Here is a 23,064-nt window from a genome sequence, read left to right as displayed (position 1 = left end):
GAGAAAGCATCGCCCATGCTCATCAGCGGTGGGAACCTGCTGGCGAACCTCTGGCACTTGGAGTTCGTCGCCATCGCGAACAGGTCGATCTGGGGTTTGCCCCATCGTTGGAAGAGTCGATCCACTTGGTCCTGGCGCAGTTTCCACTCGTGGCACGAGCGCAGCTTCCTGCTGACTGAGTCCGCGATAGTGTTTTTTATTCTTGCCAGGTGGAAGGGAACCAGAAACATCCCCTGGGCGACGGCCCAGTGCCACAGATACTGTGCCTCCTTGGATAGGGCTGGGGATCTGGTGCCTCTTTGCTTCCGTATATAGAACATCGTGGTGGTGTTGTCGGTGAAGATCCTCACCACTTTGCCCTTGAGGGACGGAAGGAACGACTTGAGAGCCCAGAACACTGCTCGGAGCTCCAGAATGTTGATGTGGAGGGACCTCTCCTCCGGGAGCCAAAGGCCTCTTGTGTGGAGGTCTCCGGTGTGGGCCCCCAACCCTCCAGAGAGGTGTCCGTTGTCACCATCTCCTGAAACACTGGGATTTGAAATTCTGTGCCTGTCGTGAGGTGAGCACGGATGCCCCACCATAAGATCGCCCGACGGAACTCCTCGTCGAGAGGGATCCTGTCCTCGAAACAGCCCCTCGCTTGGAGCCAGCGGACGTCTAGAAACTCCTGTAGCGGACACATCCAAAGTCTGCAAAGGGGTACAAGATAGATGCATGAGGACATCATCCCAAGGAGGGACTTGATGGACCTCACTCTGGCCACGTCTGTGGCTAGCAGGCGCCGCACCTTGCCCAGGATGGTCTTGGTCCTCTCCTCTGAAGGGGAGGCCAATTGCCCCACTGTATTGAGATTCGCTCCCAGAAACAGTGCTATCTGCGATGGAACCAGGTGGGATTTGGGGTAGTTGATGGCGAACCCCAGCTCCGTGAGCAACCGGACGGTCCTCGCCGTGTGTTCAACGGCGAGTTCCCTTGTCTTTGCCCGAATTAGCCAGTCGTCCAGGTAGGGGTAAATGTGGATCCCCTGCAGACGCAGCCCACCGCCACTGGTGCCAGGCACTTGGTGAAAACCCTGGGTGCCTACTTTAATCCGAACGGTAGGGCCCTGAATTGGTAGTGGCGTCCCTGAACCACGAACCTGAGGAACTTCCTGTGCCTTTTAAGAATAGGGATGTGGAAGTAAGCATCCTCCAGGTCCAAAGACGATAGGAAGTCGCCTTCCTCCAGCTGTCCCAGCACGTGCTGGAGGGTGACCATCCTAAATTTCTGCGCCTTGATGTACTTGTTTAAGCGACGCAGGTCCAGGATGGGGCGCCAACCGCCTGTCTTCTTCTTGACGAGGAAGTACCTTGAGTACACTCCGGAGCCCCGGAGCCCTCTGGGGACGAGCTCGATGGCACCTTTCTTGAGCATCGCCTTTACCTCCAACCGTAGTTGAGGGATGGGATTCTCCTTCTTGGCCACGGGAGGAATGCGAGGGCACTTCTTTTGGAATTCCAGCGGGTGCCCGTTGGCCAGGGTGTCCAACACCCAACGATCGGTGGAGATGGACTCCGGCTGACTAACTTAGTCAGCCGGCCTCCCACCGGGGTGCTTTGGTGGAGGCCCGACAACCCGGCCGGTTCAGTCTTGCTTGGAGGCGGCCTTGTCGCCTTGGCCTCCTTGGCGACGACGGCGGCGGGAACCCCCTTGCTTGCCGCGAACTCTGTAGGCCTCCTGGGAAGAGGAGTGGGCCGCCTGGCGGTAAGTGGAGGAGCCACCGCTGGATCCTTTGGAGGCACCCCGTCTGCCTCCGGAGCTCCGAAAGGGCCGCCGCTGTTGAAGCACCCCCAGGGCCCGGGCCGTCTCCGAGTCGGTCTTGATGGCCTGTAGGGACTCATCCACCGCCTTACCAAAAAGGTTGTTGCCGTCAAACGGCATGTCCAACACCCTGGTCTGGACGTCCTGGCGAAAGTCTGTCGCCTTGAGCCATCCTTGTCGTCTGAGGCAAACTCTGTTGCCCAGTTGGTGAAATCCGGTATCGGCAATGTCCGTTGCCACCGTTCTGGCGTGATCCGACGCCACCTCGCCTTCCTGCAGAATTTCTAGGGCCTCTGCCCTTTTGTCATCAGGCAGGAACCCTGTCGTAGCGGGCCACGATCACCAAGGCATTGGCCGCCTTAATCGTTGTCGCCGCCGACGAGATGACTCGTCGTCCCATCGAGTCCAACTTCTTGCCCTCGCTGTCCGGCGGGGAAGTGGAAGTTGAAGCCGCCGCACCCACTGCCTTCTTCTTAGCCACTGCCGAGACGACAGAGTCCGGCGTGGGATGGGCCCTGAGGCACAAGGGGGCAGCATCAGGGACTCGGTACTTCTTCTCGCACCTGTACCTCTTGGCTGGTGTCGTGGAAGGGTTCTTAAGGACAGCAAGTCCCTTCTCCCAGATGTCGTCGAGTAAAGGCACCGTGAGGACTGTCTTCCTCTTGGCCTCTCGTCGTTGGTACAGAAACCCCTCCTTTTTCTCTTCTTCGGGGCAGAGCTGGAAGAGCTCGGATGCCCTGGTTATCATGGCGTGGAAAGAGGCAATTTCGTCGGCTGGAGACGCCGCGGTGGGGGGGGGGGGTGACGACGGGATGTCTGCTGTGTCATCGCCGCCGTCATCGTCCGTCCTCGTCGCTGTATCCGTCGCCGTATCCTCTCTAGGGTCCGGCAAGGGGGATGAGGGGTCCACCGGTCTCGCAGGCACGAAGGGCGGAGCGGGGTGGACTCTCCGCTTGTTCGGAGGGCTTCCCGACGGGCCTGGTTCTGGATCCTCCGTCGGGGTCCGTCGTAATCTCTTCCTTATCTCGGTGCATAAGGATTGGATTGCCAACAAAATAGCCGCCGATCTATCCTGGGGCTCGGGCAATGGCTGCGACGGACAGGATGGCCGCTCCACTGGGCCCTGTTCGTCGTCGCTATCTTGGATCACGTCAGCAGGGACCGCCACCTGGGATCGAACCTTCTCGAACCTCTCGTTGAGGCCTATGGACCTTTCGTTGAGGCCCTTCTCGGTTTCCACCAGTTCCTCCTCAGAGGCTGATTCCGAGTCTGTAATGGCCACCGCCCCCACCCCTCTTTTTCAGATGGGGGCTTCACGGGGGTCTTAGCGATGGGCTGGAAAGAGGAATCCCTCCGCTGTGGCAGGGATACTCTGGGCCCGGCGGGCGTTTCCACAGGAGTAGTCTCAGCCGGCTTCGCCAGGGTCGCAGCGACCACTTCGGTAGAGACCTTTGCCGGGTGGATCAAAGCCCTCACCACCTTAGGTGCGTCCTGGGCCTTCGCCTTGGGAGGAGGGTCAGCGCCTCGCTCCCCCTTCGAGATCGACCGGGTCCGCTCCAGCGGCCTACCCGGGTTCTCGGTCTTCCTCTTTCCCGAACCAGAGCACTGGCTCGTGGTCGAACGTGCCGGGGAAGTAGCGCCCTGCTTGGCAACCAAAGAGCCCAACCTTTCGGCGCTCCCGGTGCCCGCGGACTTGCGGTGCTTGGCCTTCTGTTGGGCCCGCGTCGCCGGGGCGCCCTCACAGGACTTAGAAGCCCGCTCAGACTACTTCTTCGCCTTCTCACCTGCTGTGCCCTTCTCCAGCCAGGCGGCGAGGCGGGAACGACGATTTTGTTTGGTCCGTTCCGAAAGGTTCTTGCAGAACGCACAGTCTTTCTCCACGTGCGTCTTGTCCTCATGAAGGCAGTAGAGACATCGCGAATGCTTGTCCTCCTTGAAAACGTTCTGTAATCCGCATCCAGGGCAGCACCTGAACAGCTTGGATCCGGGCATCGAGCTTCCCTTGTCCTGGGCCATTTCCGTTGAGGTAGGCCGCAGATCTTCCGGAATTCTCCAAGAAGTATAAACTCGATGAAAACTTCACCCTTGAAGGGCGTAGAAGAATTCCGAAACGGTCCCCGTTATCGGAAGTAGAAACGGTGGAGCTTGAGGCTCGATTAAACCGAAAAATTGAGAAAATTCCTGAAAAAACGTGAAAACGTGAAAACGCAGTAAAAAACTCGAGAGCTAAACACGAGGACTCCCAACACTTGAGCGTGCGGTAAAAATCTGAGGATGGCTGCCAGAGGAGGGGCTTAGGGAAAGGGCAGTCATTGGCTGTGGGCAGTATGACCCAGAGATCAGTGATTGGTTACTACCAAGAAAGACAGATCAGAAACGAAACTGATACTGATTTTCTCTTTACCGAGGATTCCCAGCCTGATGACTGGGAATATTCATGAGCATGTGAAACCATGCCAGACTCCATGCTGGAGAAAGTATATTTTTCCTTATTCAGGACTTGGCATGAATTAAAACTCGCTATTGGCTCATCAAATCTAAAGGGGATATTACAAGAGCATGCTTTCATCATCCCACGTTCAGGAATACCAAACCTCGAGGCGGTGTAAAGAAAGAGCAAGTCCAAACATTTGTCCTCAGTTCTATTTTGCGACCCCAAGTGGTCAAGAGTGAGAGAGCACTGGGAAAGCAGTCATTAACATCTTGATAGGCACACAGAGAGGCACGATATGGTCAGTGACGAAAAAAATCTACATTCATAAACTGTTTTGGCTAACTTAGAGTTGGAAGCGAAAAAGGTACATTATTTAAGAGAACAGAATATTTTGTTACAGCATTGAATCCACCCAATCAAATCTGTATGCTCTAACAGAAAGTTATACTATAGTTACAGTTTCCGTAAATTAGACTGTCTTCAGTTTTTAAAACTAGCTTGTGAGCAGCCAATGTAATGCCATCATGACAAGGATGAATTAAGGGAGTGGATGATGACACTAGCAGCACTGTTTTGATTGACTAACATATTGGTCCTAAACATCTGATGCCTTATGATTGTTAATAATCCAGCAATGCATTACATGGCTACCAGTATGGCCACCAGCTCCCCAAGTTAATCCTTTTTCCAAGGTCATTAAATATGAGACACACAAACATGCTGTGACGAATCTGGAGACGTTGCCCCTTCTTCCCTAGGCGAGGCTACCCACTTGGAGGCTGGGGAGGCAAGCCCCCTCAGCAAACCCCTCCCTAGGGTTTTAGGAAAGCTGGCCCTCGCTGGGAGTGACTCCCCTTCAGGGGACAAGGACTCCCATTCCCATGGTGAACTCCCTATACCTAAAGTATTATCTGCCTGCATGGGAGTAAGAAAGACTGACATCACATCTATGTGTTGGACGCAAGGTAACACTGACATCACCTCTATGTGTTTAGCTCAAGGTAGCGCTGAACAGTCTACAGGCTTGACAGCCGGTGGTGAATGATCCACCCCTTTTCCATCTCAGAGCAAGAATAAAGGGCCAACAACATTTAAATGGAGGAGGAGAAACCCTACGTTGAGGCGAGCCTCCGGCGTGAAAACGTCAGAGGGGCGGAACTGCGTAGAATAGCACAGCAGGTTGTAGCGTGGAAGAAAAACAAAGGGGGGGGACAGCCCTTGGTGGCCAGCAGTGGATGGGGACATTAAACTGAAAACATAGTAATAAGATCCACGCTGCAGCAAGTGAAGTTAATAAAGATTAGTTTCAATTATTTTGAACTGTGGCATGTATCTAAACAGATATCACGCATGAAAAATGTCTATTTATATTCTAGATGCAATCATAATAATCACACGTGTGTGATTATAAATACTGATTTATTTAGATATGACTAAAAATCTAAATTCAAACAACATTTTGTAATTCAAAATTCAGAAAACTAAATTCAAACATTTAAAAAATTCAAAAGAAAAAATATTTTACAAGACGTAGATTATTTATTTTTTGTAAAGCAGAAGGACATACTGAATCAATGACAAATTCAATCGATATAATTAATTTTAAGGAAGAAACAAAAATGAAATGTAACTGCATTTGTAATACACAACTAAGAGAAAGAAAGTAAAATTGCTGTGATACATCCGAAAGAGACAAATTGTACTAATTTAAGAATTGGCTTGTTGGTTACATGCAGCGTGGAATAAAGCAGATGCCCGAGAGAGACGCCACCCGCCCAGCATAGCACAGGACCGGAGAGGCAGGGGCAGAGCAAAGAGGACCATGCCTAGAGGCACGACCATGTACAGGATGTGGTGGGCCCGGAGACTGCAAAAAGCCACTGAATCAGGTACCTGTGCTCTAAACCCGAGAGCCAACCAGTGAGAGAATGTCGAGACAAGCTAGTCTCCATTATGGAAGAGCATCAAGCCATGGAGAACGCTACCGCCCCTGGGGAAACTGATCCTCACTGGAGCCAACCCCACAACAGCAGGTATTTGGGGTGCCCAGGTCTGAGGCAGGAGTGGAAGAATAAGTGACGGGAAGGACTACCCGAGAACCCTCCAAGGGCCACAGGGACCCAAGAAGAGAGAAGGGTTGTGGGAGCCCGAGAAACCCTAGCTGTACAAACCTCCAGAAGGGTCACAGGGGCCCAATGAAAGCCAACAGAAACAGACAGACAGACAGATAGGTCATCAAAACCCCATAGAGTTAAGTGAGACTTTGGGACAGAGGGACCCAATAAGCAAAGTAAAGAACAGATTTAAGGGGTGCACGGAGGCATGCAACAATTGACTACAATGTGGAGAGATCAACCAAAGTGGTAGAAAGGGATCAAGGAAATATCCCTCAACCTAAAGAAACTTGGACATTTTGCGTTTTCATGGACTGGAGACGTTTTGTTGGAACTTGGGGAAACTTTGAGGAATCTTCATAGACTGCCTAGAACTGTTTTTTTGTAGCAGAACTGGTATTAGCTAATGCCTATTGGATCAATACCTAGCAGTGATTCCTGGGACGCCCGAGAGAGATCATGGTGAAAACGCCCGAGTGCAGGGCACTCAATCTATTTTTCTTTTACATATTTTCTAAGTTTAGTGAATAGGTTTGGACCAAGGACTACTTTATTTTGGACTAATGATGAGCACTTTAGTTTATAGTTTTTAGGAAGTGAACTCCCTTTGAAAATAGAGTCAGTGAAGTATTTTCTTTTTATTTAAATAAAGCTATGTGTAGACTATGTCCTCTGGTCAGAGTCCTTTTTCTGGCTTGCCACAGTGCTGAAAAACTTAACTTTAAAGGAATGAAAAAAAAAGTAGCTTTAGCTTCTTCACCACCAAACATGGCCAAGATTGATGCAATGATTTTGACTGCCGTAAACAAAGAAGTATGTTGCCTTTAACCTCACAGTTCAGAGGATGCGATTTATGCCTTTTGGGAAGTCGTGGGGGCCACTTAGTCTTGCCTAGCCCAAGAGCCACTCTTACTGGATACTGCCATCTAAAGTGCATGCTCCAGTGTCCTAATGTACGCTTCATTTTACAAAAAGAATACCATTTTAAAAATATTATATAGAACAAAGAAAACTGGACTTTCCCAGAAGACATTCCAGGCTGATGTAGGAAATGAGCAACCACTCACTCTGCCTTTCGTGCGATCCAACTGTTCTCGCTGTTGGCCGAGTTCATCAATGATTTCTGTGCCAATTTGGTCTGTCTCAGCAGCTATTCTATGTGAACGTTCAATGCTCTGCGTCGCTCTGTTGAGACTGTCTGTACCATGTATCAGCAATGCCCGCTGGGTCTGCAAATGTGTCTGTATTGACAAGAAAAATAATGGAAAAGTCTTATAAACACCAAGCAATGATAAAGCCTACCCAAGTGTCACAAAGAAAACAAGTCAGGGTTTTTAACATTTATTCAGAATTTGATTACAGAGAATTGGCAACATAATTACCTGGACAAGAAAGGTAAACTTAAAGAATGGTCCATTAATCTCCTCCTCAGGGTCGCATTAAAAGGTATGTTTTTCTCTTCAAGATCCAACCAGAAGAAAAGCATTAAAAAATCCATACCCTGCCAGGAAATCAGTCAGGGGGTAGGCAGGGGATGGGAGGGTTTCGGTCACTCACAGACATAGACTCAGGTGTTTAAATGCCTCCCTGCAATATCTTTAAAATATCTGATAGCCGTTGTTTTCCTCTTTACCTTCTCTGTAGGATCGTCTTCCATGGGTTGCTTATTGCTGGCATCCTGATCTGGGGGACCACGGAAATGAGGCTATAAGTCACCAAGTATAAGTCCTAAAGTCTCCCACTAGACAATGCTTTTTTGAGGGAGGATAATGATATGTTATTTATATAGGGCTTTCGCCAAAGAGCTTTACATACAACTAATTGACATACAATATCACCAAACCGAAGTTGGTACTCATTTATCAACCTCCAAAGAATTTGTATTTTATTGAATTCATATAGCCCTTTAATCCAAAGTGCTTTACATGAGAACAAGAAAAAAATACAACAAGCATAAAATGGCAATTGAATCACAACTCAAAAACAGTACAAGGAACTATTTACATTATTGCTGAGGTGAGGAGGGAGTGGAGATGGACAGAGGTGTGAGAGGGAATGGGAGGTATGAGTGGAGGTAGAAGCAGAAGTAAGAGGGGAGGAGAGAGGGTGTGAGGAAGAAGAGAGGAAAGAATAAGACTAGATAAGAGCCAGAGGGAGGGTAGAAGGGTGTAGAGAGGATGGAGAGGGTAAGGAACTACAGGAGTAAGAGGTGAGGCATGAGGCGGTGGGAGAAGTAGGAGAGGAAGCGAAAGGTGTTCGGGAGGGAATAGGATGTTAGGATGAAAGGCTGAGTTGTCCATGCCGGGATTCGAGTCTCCAACCAACAGATCACAGCAGTGAGCCCTCAACCCGCTCAGCTAGCTTACCGTGTTATCTTCTAACTATGGTCTAGGGAAAGCCATACTGACGCCCAACTCTTCCCTTCTGGCTACACTCCTTTTACCTACTGTAACGAAACCGAGGGTATTTTCACTGCTTCCATGGGCGCAGCCCCTTCCCATGAGGCCAGGGAGGTGAGGCTGCTACCCAATAGCCCCCCCAGTGGTGGTATTCAGCGGAATGATCTCATGAGGGGGAAACTCTCCATGCGACCAGTGACGATAGTCTTGGGAGAGCGCGGTATTCACCACCTTCACCTCTATCCCCTCTATCCATTCACCCCACGCAATTCCCTGTGGTCCCTCTCTGTTAAATAGAGGATGCCAGTCACACAGATCATATTGGGACCAGGAAGAGGGAGGTTTACGCATGTGGAGTACATACCATCACTGACTTAAAGATCAGGTATTGAGGCAAAAGCCCACCACGTAACCAACATACGCGGTACACTCTGCTAAAATCCACTACAGCCATAAACTTCAAGTAAGGACTGTGCAGATTGTCAAGCCAGCCATGGAGGAGTGAGGAACCAGACACTGGTTCTGTGGCGAGAGACCCAATGGAAAGAGAACGAGACGCTGCCGATAAGGGACGAGTGTCTCCAGAGGTTCCGTGGAGCAGGAACCTGGCCAGTGACTGGGAGAGAGCAAACCCAACTGGCGAAGTCAAAGGACGAGAGAGACATGCAGCCGAGGATGCAAAAGAGAGCGTGTCACTGCGCAGCTGCAGAGAACAGGACGATGAATGTCGAAGCAGTGCAGAAGCCGCGCTCCACTCCCAGGACAGACCAGAGACCACAACAGTATTTCCCTAAGGTAGGGAAAAGGTCGAGCCGGCTGGATAGTAAAAGACACATACCAATATCCTGAGGGCCAGAAAGGGGTAACAAACAAACTACAGAAGGAGGAACTAATGTTATAAAATATTCTATGTGGTACAGTACCTGGCAGGACAGTACACAAGGTCTGTTCAGTTGGGCATTGAATGAAGCAAGGGGAGAACCCACAAGCAGAGCACAGCAGGGTCTGGGACCCATAGAAGGTCGGGCGACCTCCACTGAGGCAAAACACACGGGTTGAGGACCCATACATGATCAAAGGAATCCACAGTCAAGGGGCTGGTGACTGGAGCAAGTCGGGGAGAGCCTGAGAAAAGATAAAGGGGTCAGGGACCCATGTAATAGAGAAAGACGATATAGGACCAGTCTGGGAGACAAGCCGGGGGGACCTGGGATGCAAATAAGAGAGAAAGAAAAGTGCAAGAAGCTGTACAAAAGTGGTCGAGGACCCACTACAAGAAGGACATTTTTGGAACTCCAAGCTATATAGTCCAGTCTGGGAGGATAGTGCACCTGTCTTGATGCTACAAAAAGAACAAGCTGGTCAGAGAGAGAGAGAGAGAGAATCGGAGGCGGCTCAGTTTGTTACCTTCTTTGTGAGCCTCAGTGCAGCTTGATTCTCTATTGATCACGCATCACGTGAGACGAGGAGACGAGTATCTCAGAGGCCGCATTTCCACGGCGTCTCCGGCTTTATGGTGTTCCTAGCTTTTCGGCTCTCTGGTTATTGCAGCTACTCGGCGCCCAGGACCCAGTGCTCAGCACCCAGAGGAGAGGAGAAGCTGAGCGGGATTTGCTGGTGGAATATTCAGCGGCATTGGCGGATCCGAGGCTCGGCGTACACTGTGTCTAGGTGTAGCGCTTGGAGGCCGCCTAAAGTGTGAAGGTAACCGTTCACTGCTCACTGTTTTTGTAAGCTGGTAACGCTGCAGCTGCCTATAGCCACCTGTACGGAGTGTGGGCGGGCGGGATTTGCAGCGTTTGCCGGACAGAAAACCGGATAGAGAGCCAGGCAGAGAGAAAGGAAAGGAGAGAAAAAAAGGGGGAGAAAAGAGGAGAAGAAAAAAAAAATGTTTTCCTTAATTAAGTATATAATTTGCCTGCTGCTTGGCCTTGGTGGCTCAGGGTGAGGCTCTGCAGAATCGGCACCCCAATCAGATCTCACAAGTTCTTTAGCTCCCTTCTCTGGCTAGCTGTAGAGATAGGGACGGAGAAAGCAGAACCGTGGCCATTGCGGTAAGCTGCAACTGCAAGCGGCTTGAAGTCGTTGGGTATTAAACACATCACGTGAGGATTGGGAACCAAGAAAAAGCTGGCGTTGGGTGGCGTCAAGACTCTCAGGAGAGAGCTGAATCTCTCGTTGAATGGTACACCGAATTGTACACAAGCAAGATCGAGCCGACTCCAATTCAAGGGAGCGTATGCTAACGAAGAGTGGGAGACTGCTGGGAATACCCTTTGATCCCGTTCTGGTTGTGCAAAAACCAGCGATTGTTGTCTCATCAATCGTCCAGTGCTATTGGGGTGTGGCTGGGGGACCCCATTTTTCCAAAGGCCAGCTAATCATTTTTGAGACCCTCAATCATAAATTGCCAATCTCCAGCAAAATGAAGTTAAGGAGCACTGCAGCTCTTGATTCTGCTAATGGTGCAGACTGGTATGGCTCATATACAGCACCAATGGGGAGCTCAACAACCTTGGAGTCACCACATCCTGTTGCTCAAAGTATGACACACACCAAACGACTGGTAGTTACAGTGGCATTGGTGCATGAAACCCCGTTGAAAGAGACAAATAAAAGCAACCCAAACTGGCCAAACAGCCATCGTTAATCAATGGAGGCGAGGGTTGGAATACACAGTTGCAACAAAAAATATTCAAAGGAAGATCAAAGAATATTTCTGCAAAAAGAGACAAAAACTCAAATGATGCGGCCGACTTAAGGGAGGGGAGCTGGGGCTTGCCAATTCTGAGAGCAGAGGAAATAAGCGAGAGTTCGGCCTCTAAGTTGTTCTGAAGCCCCAAAGTGGGGAGACCCAACGGGACCAGAAAGGAGGTACTGGAGCTGGAGTCTAATACTGATCTGCCAGGGGAAAACAGTAGTTTAGTGTTGGAATATCCTGGCCCAGAAGGAGAGAAGGAGAATCAGAAACCATCAAGCGGACAATTCGACTTTAAAGGCGTTGAACTTTGTCCTTAACTCACTGGTGTAAGTGTTCGAACTGTTAAAAGGGGAAGTCCAAAGACAAGCGGGCATTCTCTTGGAATTAACGGATGAAGTTGCCAAATGTGACTCCTCGATGGTGGGGTTAAAGAAAACAATCATCTCCTCTATCTCCCCCATGCTAAATGACATACGAATAGAAGTGGCAAAGCAGGGTTTAGATATCGCCTCCATACAGCGACTATCCCTGGCAAATAGAAAGGAGGACGCCACGTCACGGTCTCAAATTCGAGACTTATTGCAGACTAACCTCCGGCAACCGGGACCACATGTGCCAGAACGGAGCAAATCATCAGAGATCTCTAATATCTATAACGATACTCCACTGTCGGAATCAACCTTGGAGGAATTTATGAGATTGGCCCAGGTGGTAGAGGCCCAAGTACTGGAAGCCGATGAAAGGAGTGCAAGCGGCGAAAGGCAGGAAATTACCAGCGATCTGGGGGTTGCCGCGGTCTGTGATTGGACTACTGCGAGTAACCAAAATGCCAAGAGGAGGAGGCGAAGGAAAAGAAAGGAAAATGCGAACAAGAGCAAAAGAGCCCAAAGAAAAGTGCTAAAAAGAACAAAGAAAAAAAACTAAAAATCAAAAAATTAAAAATGCTGGAATTCTTACTTTTGTGAATAACATCAACACAACAAATAGTGGCAACCATCCAGACATGGCTAAAGAAGCTATTCACAATAAAGAAATTGTTAAGTCAACAAGTAAGCTGGGACCCCAGACAAACATTTTGCGCACACCAAACAGAGCTCAGCTAGAGGCAAAGTCTCCACAACTGAAAGTAGTGGAAAGTGACCCTGTGATCCTGCGCGTGAGTGTGGAGATGCAGACAGAGCACCTACCTAGCCTGGCCCAAGATCCGCGGAGCCAAAATGAGGGGGATTCCGTAATCCCAAAATTGAAACTGGCCCCCATCTTTACACAAAATAGGCCGTCTTTGAGAAGACTGGTGGTCAATAACACAGACACAGATGCGAGAGGAGCGCAACTAAAGATTGCACCGATATTCCTTACTGCCGCAAAGAAAGCAGCAAGCCCAGGAATTGTAAGAGAGTCAACTACTTCGAATAGGGCTATATTCGAAAAGGTTGGAGGGAAGCCCCTGTCAATTCAGGGGATATGGAACGGTGCAGGAAAATCAAGAGTGTTCAACAAGAAACCGGCTGCTCCCATCCAAGAGACAAAGAACTGGAACATATGCTCCCGAAAGAGGACGATCAAACTGGTTTTGAAGCTCCCAGACTTTGGTTAAAATCCATACGAAAGAACAACCACTATAAATCACTAAGTAGAAATGTCATTTTAGGGGAGTTTAAGAAAGTAAAGAGCCTTTACCTATTTGCCTCAGGGGATATAGAATATGTAAAATTCCCCAACTATAATAACGGTTATGTGGTGGAAGTAGGGCTGAGTTCCATTAGGGCCTATGATGCAATTTTAAAAGCAGCTGGGGTGCTAGAAGGAAAAGGTATAAGAGTGGTTCAAGACATTTGTGAGCCTCATTTAAACGAGACCAGAAGAGCACAAGGGTCTGGACAGACAATCTTGCAGAACCAAGAATGAGGCCCTGGACCTCAAAGAAAAGAGGGCAGTAGGGACAGGTCAGAAACTAAGAAAGATGAAAACATACTTGCCGTTCTCCCTGAAATTCTTGCTCAGGTTCTGACGAGTATAGGCTTAGGGTCAAAACAACTTTAGTCAGTCTGCCCTGTATGTAGCGAGTTGGAATACGCGGGGTTCCTGTACGATTAGAGACAAAAAAGTTAAAGAAGACCTTTGGGGTAAAATGGATATTCTGATATTCCAGGAAACCTGGCTGGTGAATGCAATAGAAATAGAAGGCTTTACCATTCATTGCCTTTCTGCAAGTCAAAAACCGCTGGGTAGACCAGCTGGTGGACGTTTGATAGCACTCAAAAACAGCTCAGTGAAGAATGCCAAGGTGCTTTTTGAGAACAAAATCGGCATCCTGGCCAGCGAAATTGAACTTAATTTTGATATCCAGAATCCATGGGTGGTGGTAGTAGATGTTTACTGGAACCCGGCCTCTTCCACACTCGCTACATTTTTGGATATGTTAGGGGGAGTGTTGTCTGAAGTGACGTCAGATTCAGAGAAGGCTAATATTATTGTGGCAGGGGATTTTAATTCCATATGCGCTGAGTGTTTAAATGAAAAAGAGGGAGTAAGGGGAAAAAAAATCTCCAGTAGAGGGCGGAAATGGTTGGCATTTATGAGCTCATGGGATCTGGTAATGCTAAATGGGAGCTCGCAAAGAGACAAAGATGCATCCCCGACATGGAGTCGAGGAGAGTCAACATCTATACTGGACTACATCTTCGTCAGTGCCAGCCTCTTTTCAAGGTCATCCACATTGATAGTGAATCAAGAGGGGGGCAGTGACCATGCCAGGCTGGAGCTATCTTTTCCAGATATTCAGGGGCATCGGAAGTGGTTACATAAGCAAGAACTGGAGGGAAGAGGAGGTAGGGTTAGATTAGTTAAAAATGGTCAAGGAGGGGCAAAATTAAACAAAGCATTGAAATCTATCTCAAACCCCTCCCTGTCTGATCACTGCCACCCAGACAAATATATTAGTTTTATCTGGTCAACTGTCCCGCCTAAAATGCCATCAAGAGGAGTCGAGCAGCACCATCTGCATGAGTTTGACGAGGAAACTATGACCAGAAAGAGGGAAATGAGAAAAACTTCAGGGCCTAAAAAAAGATTATGGCACCAGATAAATCCACTAAGGTGGCAAATAGCAACAGGAACAACTATAGGCACGGGTCAAAAAATCATAGAATGGCCAGATTGCAAAAAGATGGAGAACAGATGTTGAAGTTAGTGGGGGGAAACCAACTCGAGAGGATTTTGGTCAGTAATGGGGCAATTGGATCAGCAAGCAAACAGCTCCCTGTGTAACCTGGTTTCGGAAACTAAATGGGTTATTCATCTGTCAGCCATCTTTCAGAAAAAAGGAGAGGAAGGGGATCCAATGCAGCTGGAGACCAACTGGTCTCTAGCCTTGGAATAGGAAGAAATCGTGGAGATAATTAAGAGCTCATCGTTATCTAAGGCCGCCGGCCCGAGTGGGCCGACGTATCAACTTCTTAAAAATGAACCAGCGTTCTGGGCTAGGTTCTTGAGGAAATTATTTGAGATCATCCTGGTTACTAAGCACTTCCCACCCTCTTGGAAAACAGCGTTGATTATTCCACTCTTTAAGGGGGGGATAGGACTGACCCCGCAAGTTATCGCCCAATCGCGCTTTATAATATTGAAAGCAAGATCTTTATGAGGTATGAGGCTGATAGTCAAGGAGCTCACAGATTGGGTGGATGGCGCGGGTGCTCTGTCTCGTTTTCAAACAGGGTTCAGGAGGGGTCTCTCCATGCCCCTGAATGGGTTAATTCTGAACTTAGTAAGTGAGACTACTGCTAAGAAAGGAGAGTTGCCCCTTTATGGGGCATGGATAGGCCTCTCTAAGGCCTTTGACCAGATCAGCAGAGGTCTGCTGTGGGCAAAACTTAAACAAAAAGGAGTCCCAGAATCCCTGCTGGCCATGCTAATAGAGCTGCATAGGGATACAACAGTAAGAGTAAGGTTGGATGACAAGGGACATCTGTCAGAGGAAGTGAAGGTAGAAAGAGGTGCAAAGCAGGGGTGTCTGGGGGCCTCCTTGTTTTTTAACCTTTTCCTGTCCGATATGGGACAAAATCTAGAACCGTCCGCATTGGCCAGCCCAACCCTTAATGGGAGTAAGATCTTTTAGCTGGCTTATACGGATGACATAGTCCTATTAGACAGAACAGCTATAGGCCTTCAAAGATTGCTGACCAAACTAGGTAGCTATGCAGAGACAAACGGTTTAACAATAAACCCGTTAAAATCCAAGATTCTTGTGTTTAAACATCCACATAAGAAAATTAGCTTTGAAAACTGGTCATTGAATGGGCAGGTTATACCTTGCGTGGCAGAGTTAATCTATCTTGGTTATAAGATTTACGCCAGCCCGAGAAATCAAGAGCATGATATCCTTTCCAAGGCTCTTGAAATGATACCTCATATGAAAAAAATCAAAACTAAATACTGCAAATTCTCTATCCTGCCAATGGTCAAATACTATGTAGCTAAACTAATACTGGTTATTCTATATGGCCTCGAAGCTAAACCCTCACTATGGAATACAAACTGGACCAGGATAGAAGGTAGAATCTGGAAGGACTCCCTTAACCTTCCAATGAGCACACCAGGCTGGGACCCGCGGTTTGAATTGGGCCTCATCTCTTTAGAATGTCGCGCAGAATGGAAACTAGCTGCACTTTATAGAGAGATCATGTCCCCTAGGTTGGGCTCACTGTATGAAGATGTTAGAGGCCACTTGAAAGATTCAAAGTCTAGGATCTTGAGAGGGCTGGATCTAAAAGTAAAAAACATGTTAGACAGAGCAGATGTTGACCTTGAAACTCTGATTACCAACCCCCTTAAGGCAAAACATGATTTGGAACGGTTAGACTGTATCAAAACTATCTCTCTGGTGAGAAGCTCCAAGCTTCGCAAGGAGTTCTTGACTGCGGGAAAAAATGTAGGCCAGCTTCCGCCTTATTTAGTAAAATACCCTGATCCCAGAATAAGAGCAAACTTCTTGCGGGTGAGATTGAATTTGGTCCCCACAGGGGAGGTATTGGCAATAAGAAATCAAGAAGAATCTGCAATCAAACTATGCAAAATATGCTCCAACCCAAGACTCCAATCACTCCGTCACATTCTTATGGAGTGTGAAGGGACTTGGGCCCTGAGGTTAGCGAAATTAAGAAGATTCACGTACAAGGAAGAGGGTTTAATCTCCGAAAATTTTTGGGAGAGTTTGATGCAGGCCACGAAGTTCAGCTCACCGCAACAGTTGTGGATATTCTGGAAAAACTGAACCTGTTAAACTATCGCAGATGAGAAATGCTCAGGTTAGGGCAAGTGGGGAAGAGGGGTAATTGACACTTCTACTGAGGAAAATCGCTTCATGCAAATAGCGCTGATGCGCATTTAAAATATGGTCAATGACAAATGTATTTTTATGCCAATAGGAATGCAACCTTTGAATAGAGGAAAAGATGAACGTGTCCCAAGAAGGGCTTTTAGAAGTGGGGAGAATGAACCTATTTTATCAAAGTTACTGTTTCTTAATGGTCATTGATTGCTTTTTAGTCATTTCCTTTTTTAATGGTTTATTTTCTCCATTTCTGGGAATGTTTGAATCTGTTTTATGATTAATAATTGTAAAGGTTCTAATGTAATGTTAATTCTTCTTCCTGAACCAAATACAATTAAAAAAAAAAAAAAAAAAAAAAGAAGAAAAAGAACAAGGGGAAGGAACATACTCCCCTCGATACTTGGGAAATACTTTTGTTGAGAAGAAGGTCTACAGTTAAGTCTGGCAGTATAGTGAACCAGACTAAACACTACGTTTCATGAATTAAAGAGAAGAACAAGGGAAAGAGACTCCCCTTGATACTTGGGAACTGTATTTAAAGAGTCACTTGTGTTTTCTCATCAAGAAGGGAACATTATAAGTCGGTATCCAGAACGTGAGAAGTCTGACTCTGGATCAAGAAGACACCCAGTTTTTCCTTAGTTAGTTTAGCGTAAGGAACAGAAATAGGTTTGGACACAGGACAGTGGACATTTTTACTTTACACAACATCCTAACAGAGTCCTTAGTGCTTTGTTGAGGCAAGGCACCCCGTCAAAGAAATGGGGCAAGATTGTGTGATGAATCCGATGACATCACCGATTCTCCGCCGGTAACCTTCTCCCATGTGGCCAGGGGACAGCAGCGCTTCCTGACCCTGGGGGTGACTACATGAAAGAGGATCCCATGGGAGGAGATAGCCTCCAGGGAGATGTCATGGCTCCATCAGGTGAGGCATGTATCCCCCATTTTCCCTTGGAAATAACCTCCGCTGTCTGAAACGCTCATGTCATACTTTCATGCATCTGTTCCTTTTCCTATGAAGAACAGCGAAACCCCTCTTATGAAATTGAGAAACCAAAATTAACAACCTATTGGAATCACTTGACAACTCCACTTATCCATCAAAACCTTTTCCTATTTATTCAAAGTCCATACATAATTTTTTACTCATGGACTATGATTCCCAGAATCCTAAAAATACTGCGATGAAGAAGAGAGAATGGAGCAAAAGAGATCATAAGCTCAACGAGTGTTCTAGTGTTTCCTGGCACACACCTGTGCCCGGGAAATTTAAGCAGCCCAAACCACATGACCGACAGCTGATGTGGCGACTTGCGAGTGAGAGCTGATCCTTGCTGTGAAGAGCAGGAAACCGAAGAGCCGGAGCCAGTATGGAGAAGCAGAGCGACTCGCAGATGGAGAAAGAACCTGCAGAAGGAAGATCCACCGTGGGAACGCCAGGAGCCAGCAAGGGACTCCTGGCCGTTTGCAGACAGAGACAAATGGAAGTCGAGAGCGAAGCAGGCGTGTCCAGCAGAAGGTGTGGGGAACCAGCAAAAAATATGGAAGACGACCGCAAGGTGAAAGCCGGCTGTATTAGTTCTTCCTTAGCAGACCGCAAGAGAGTGAATCAACGCCAACGAAGACTGGCGAGTCCACCTACAAGCAGAGGGGATCCGAGTCGTATCGGCAAGCATGCCGAGTGCAAGTGCATGAAAAGCTAATTACAAAAACATATTGGCAAGGGGAAATTTAAGTTACAACTGAACCCTCTCCCAATGAGTAGTTGTGCTAAGTGCAAATATTGGAAGAACAGTGAAAGAATAACCTATCACAGGCATATGCTATTCTATCTGATATAGAAGGACTTGTGGGAGCAGGCAAAAGCTCCAAGTGTGCAAGAACAGAAGTCCATGCAAGGAAGTAAACCAGGCCATTCAAGTGAGTGAAAACAGATGTTCTGGCAGGAGAGTAAACCAGGATAATTGAATTGGGTCATCAGAAATCCTGGCAGGAAAGGATACCAGGCAATTGGAAAAGACAGCAAGATGAAACCAATATTGTAAAATCAAACAGTGTGTTCTCTACAAACATGGTAGTTGGCCCAGTGAGGTCCAAAACTATTGTGTTAAGAAAAGCCTCAAGGAGCCAGGCAAAATCCAGGAGAAGAGGACTACCTTCTTGAACCAAGAACCTTCTTTGAAGAACTTTTTTGTTTAAATCATTTATTCGTTATTTTTGTTTTTAAATTATTTTTATAGGCTTTATTTGGTTTAGAATGTACAAACCTTTTGCCTTTGGTATTACAGTGGCATAAGAGAAAAAAGATGTATCACAGCTTAATTACAATTCAGAAACAAGGAGAAAAAGAAAAAAAAGTCATTCATTTTTCATTACACAGAGGATCTGTTTGGTTATTGCTTGGCGACTAATTGGTTTTGGCGTTACTGATTTTCTGAAGATTGCTAACAGAAGTTTCACCAACGCCAATGTAAGTTGCAATCGTTGTCCTTTCAGTAATTCCAGCCATCAGTCTTCTGCTGTTCTACACACATTGTTATTGGTGATCCCCACCATTAGTTGAGTTCTAATTGCGTCCAATTCTGGGCAAAATAAGACAAAATGTTTCAGTGATTCTTTTATCTCCTCGTTTTTGCACAATCTACATTTTTGAATCTGTTTTGAACTTACATTGAGGATTTCGCCAGTAGGGAACAGATTCAGCCTGAATATCAGGTATTGATCTCTAAACAATGCGTTCGGGAAGACTTCTAGATATTTTGGTATGGTATTTCATTTTCTGCTTTCAGGAATTGGTCTTCTATATCATTTTAACTTTTGTCTTGCATTGTGTGTGTTAATCCAATCCCTCGTATAGAGCTTCATCTTGATCTTGTCGGGGTTCTCCATGAGTGTTTGGTCTGTTTCATCTATGTCTGCAATGATAGCTTTGCATATAATTTTCCATTCTTGTAAAGTTTGATCATTGCTTTTTGTGAGTGCGTTCCTTATTGCAGAGAATCTGCTTTTCGTTGGTGGCTCCAAGCATTGCGATACAGTGCTAGCAATTTCCACGTTATGATCGCTTTTAGTGTGGGTAATCCTAATTCCATGCGCAGAGCCTGAATTGGTGTGCTAAGGGGAATTCGCAGCACTCTCTTCCAAAATAGTCCTTCAATAACCGTCCAGCTGTCAGATCGGACTGTGTTTCGGCACCATATGTTAAAATCGGAGTTGCTTTAAATCGATAAAATGCTATCAATGGTTTAAGGGAAAACTCACAATATCGTTTTAGCAGGATTCTACCTTGGCTAGCAAGATTTATGGCTTTGGCTCTTAATGATTCCAATCTTGGTTTATCAATCTTGCTGGTGTTCAGGCATACGCCTAGGTATGTAAACTATGTTACTTGCAGAATATTTTCCCCGTTTATATGCCAGATGTTGTTCTTTCTCCCCTTCAGCCTTCTTGTTTGTTCTCCAAAGACCATCACTCTAGATTTGGTCGGGTTAATTTTTAGCCCATTGGCTTGAACGTAATTCATTCTCTCATATTCTCTCTCTCTCATATTCTCTTTCTCTTTCTCTCTCTCTCTCTCTCTTTCTCTCCAGAGTGCCCCATCCCATGAGGGATGAGTCCGTCACGATCGTCACCTCCGGCCAGGGTAGCCAAAATGGTGCTCCTTCATCAGATTGCCTTCGTTGCCCACCACAGAAGATCCTGGGCAACCGAGGGCAGCACCTGAACAGGATCCGACATCCTGCCAGTGGACTGCGACCACTGCATCTTAAGAGCCCACTGCAGAGATCTCATCCGCAGCCTGGCCTCCAACACCAATAGAATGCAGGATGACATGAGGCCGAGAAACCTCAAGAACTTGAACGCCGGGAGACTCTGGGCATGTTAAAACTTGTGCACCATCTGCAGAATGTAATGAGCCCTCACCCGGGGAGGCGAACACTGCCCCAGGGATGTGTCTAGTACTGCTCTGATTCAATGGAGCCGCTGGGTAGGTGTCAATTGGGACTGATGGACCGAGCAGGCTGCAGCTTTCCAGTGCTCGCCCTGATTTCCTTCAGGTACGCTATTAAAGAGAGCTCATTTCCGGCTCTTAGCTGACCTCCTGGATAGCTCTGCTATCCCCCCCCAGGATCTCCTTGCAGCCTGTCATCGCTGCCCTATTAAGAGGACAGACGCTACTCAGTAGCACATGAAGATTAATCTTGTCCTGAAGAAGATGGTCGGTAATCAGTCATGAACCATCGAAACCGGTCGACCTTACCTGTTGTGGCTCCACCACAACATTTTATGATACCCCCAAGACCAATAGGGGTTACTGCATGAAATTGAGAGAAAACCCAGAAAGTATTGGTTTTCCCATCCCACAACCAGTGGGACAGCGCATTTTTCAGTGATCATTCGGTATTATGGCAATCACCCTTTGGACAACCCCCCTTTTACAAGGAACTCTCTAGTCATTAGTGTTAAAATAGAAGTTACATGACTATTCCAATGCCTCAATCTTCGCAGTTTTGATTGTCAGCTTCTTAGAAGGCATCACAGGCTCTGACGGTCTCGAGGGCGTCGAGGACCAGGACCTGGACATGGCATGGCTATGGCGATCAACCTTGTCCGAGCAGGACCTCAACGGCTCCCGATGATCGCGCCGACCGCCTGAGCCCGAAGGCGTGCGAGCGGTGGCCCTAGCTCGTTCCTAGCCAGCTTCTCTCGAAGGCGCGGACGGAATAGTGCCCTGCGATTCGAAAATCGCCATCATCTCCTTGCGGAATGCGTCCCATTCCACCAGTGATGAATGCTTGTTGGGACAAGCCACCAGCCGCCTGGTGGAGTCCTCGGACGAGGACGGGGAAGGCGACCGGTGATGGCGCTTCCTAGAGTGCCTAGAAAAGGCAGAGGAATGGCGGGACCTACTCTGTGACCGAGACCCCCTGGACTTACGCTGACTCAGAGAGTCGCCCCTCGAATAGTCGGTCGAAAGCCCAGATTTCGACTTACAGGGTTTAGAAACCCTACCTACCGTTAACTTCTTCTTCTGCTCCCACAAGGCCTTCGAAGTCAGGGACTGGCAGTCATCGCAGTCGTCAGTGGCGTGGCTCTCGCCAAGGCACCAGAAGCAGACTTTGTGCGGGTCCGTAATGGAGATTTTGGCACCGCAGTGCCGACACTTTTTGAAGCCCGACTTCGGGATAGAAGACAAAGACATATTCTCAAACTTTCTCAATCGAAGTAGAAGAATCGAGCGCGTCGAGATTCCGAGGCGAACACGTTCACGGAAAAAACAGAACTGAGGCTACGGGCGCCGTGCGTCCTAGATGTATCATCCGGTGACGTCGACCCTCGACGGAGGCCCTCGAGGACAGCGTATCGAAGTCATTGACACAGGACGCTGAAAAAAAATTCCAAGGCAGCACAGCTGTGGTGATTACTGTCAGATGTGGAATACGTCGGAGGATACAATCCCCTCGAAATGCCATCCTCATCGGAATCATCATGAATGCCCTCAGGCCCCTGGCTGCAGAGAAACCGCTCTAAGGGTAGAAGCAAGTTCAAAAGATTGAACACCCCTTGACATGGCCAGATGAAGTAAAATAATCGAGTTTAAGGCAGGTCGAGAGGGGATATGGAGGGTGCACGATAAACAGTGCCCAAAATGACTCTCAGCGTCTCTGAATGATAAGACGGACTGCCACCACAACTCCCCTACACACCTTGGCGCCCTTCCCCTCCTGGTGACCTCTCCCCTCTCTAATTCATCGCAGACAAGCAGCCGGGCTGGGCACGACCAGGAGCTAACACCAAGCCTCCGTATAACAAAATGGTTAAAGTTGCAACAGTTGTTATGAGGGTTCCCGGGGCGACATCCGTTGTGTGGCCCTATATTTATACATAGGGCATCTCCATTGTTACACGGAGATCGCCTTCACTTTCTTCCTTCTTTCTGATCTTTCCACCTTTTTCTCGTGTCTCAACTGGGGAGGGAGGGAACACAGGGGTCCTTTCAGGGTACCGGGGGGGGGGGGGGGGGGGTAAATGACCATCCACAGTCCGGAGAGGTTGATCTTTTGAGCCGGCTATCACAATGCAAATGGGGCTCGTGTTTAGCAACGGGGAAGCAGCATCACTATAAGCCCCAGCCACAACTGGGAGACAAAAATCCAAAAGCACAAGACAACACACAACATACCAGGCCTCAGACAGCACACATCCCACACAATGACAATGGCGGGTAACATCATCCGAATAGGGTCCATCAATGTTAAGGGTCTCAACTCACCACA

At 47.8% G+C, this 23,064-nt stretch overlaps 1 protein-coding gene and 1 long non-coding RNA gene across 4 annotated transcripts in view; one reads left to right on the top strand and one right to left on the bottom strand.

Annotated features, from left to right (window-relative positions):
* VTI1B (vesicle transport through interaction with t-SNAREs 1B) overlaps nucleotides 1–23,064 on the bottom strand; it is a 507,368-nt gene that overhangs the window by 294,495 nt on the left and 189,809 nt on the right. For all 3 annotated transcript variants that reach the window (XR_011283964.1, XR_011283963.1, XM_069638987.1), the window contains exon 4: nucleotides 7,416–7,589. Coding sequence is in view for 1 of the 3 variants with exons in the window: in XM_069638987.1 (XP_069495088.1) it covers nucleotides 7,416–7,589 (174 nt within the window). In the remaining 2 variants the exon portion in view is untranslated. The remainder of the gene's footprint in view (nucleotides 1–7,415; nucleotides 7,590–23,064) is intronic.
* Nucleotides 1–23,064, top strand: part of LOC138527644 (uncharacterized) — a 382,040-nt gene that overhangs the window by 261,401 nt on the left and 97,575 nt on the right. The gene's annotated exons all lie outside the window — the stretch shown is intronic.

The sequence above is a fragment of the Ambystoma mexicanum genome, chromosome 14 (genome assembly GCF_040938575.1).
Source record: "Ambystoma mexicanum isolate Mex_15411 chromosome 14, UKY_AmexF1_1, whole genome shotgun sequence".
Classification (NCBI taxonomy): domain Eukaryota; kingdom Metazoa; phylum Chordata; class Amphibia; order Caudata; family Ambystomatidae; genus Ambystoma; species Ambystoma mexicanum.
This window is presented reverse-complemented; position numbering and strand designations above follow the sequence as displayed.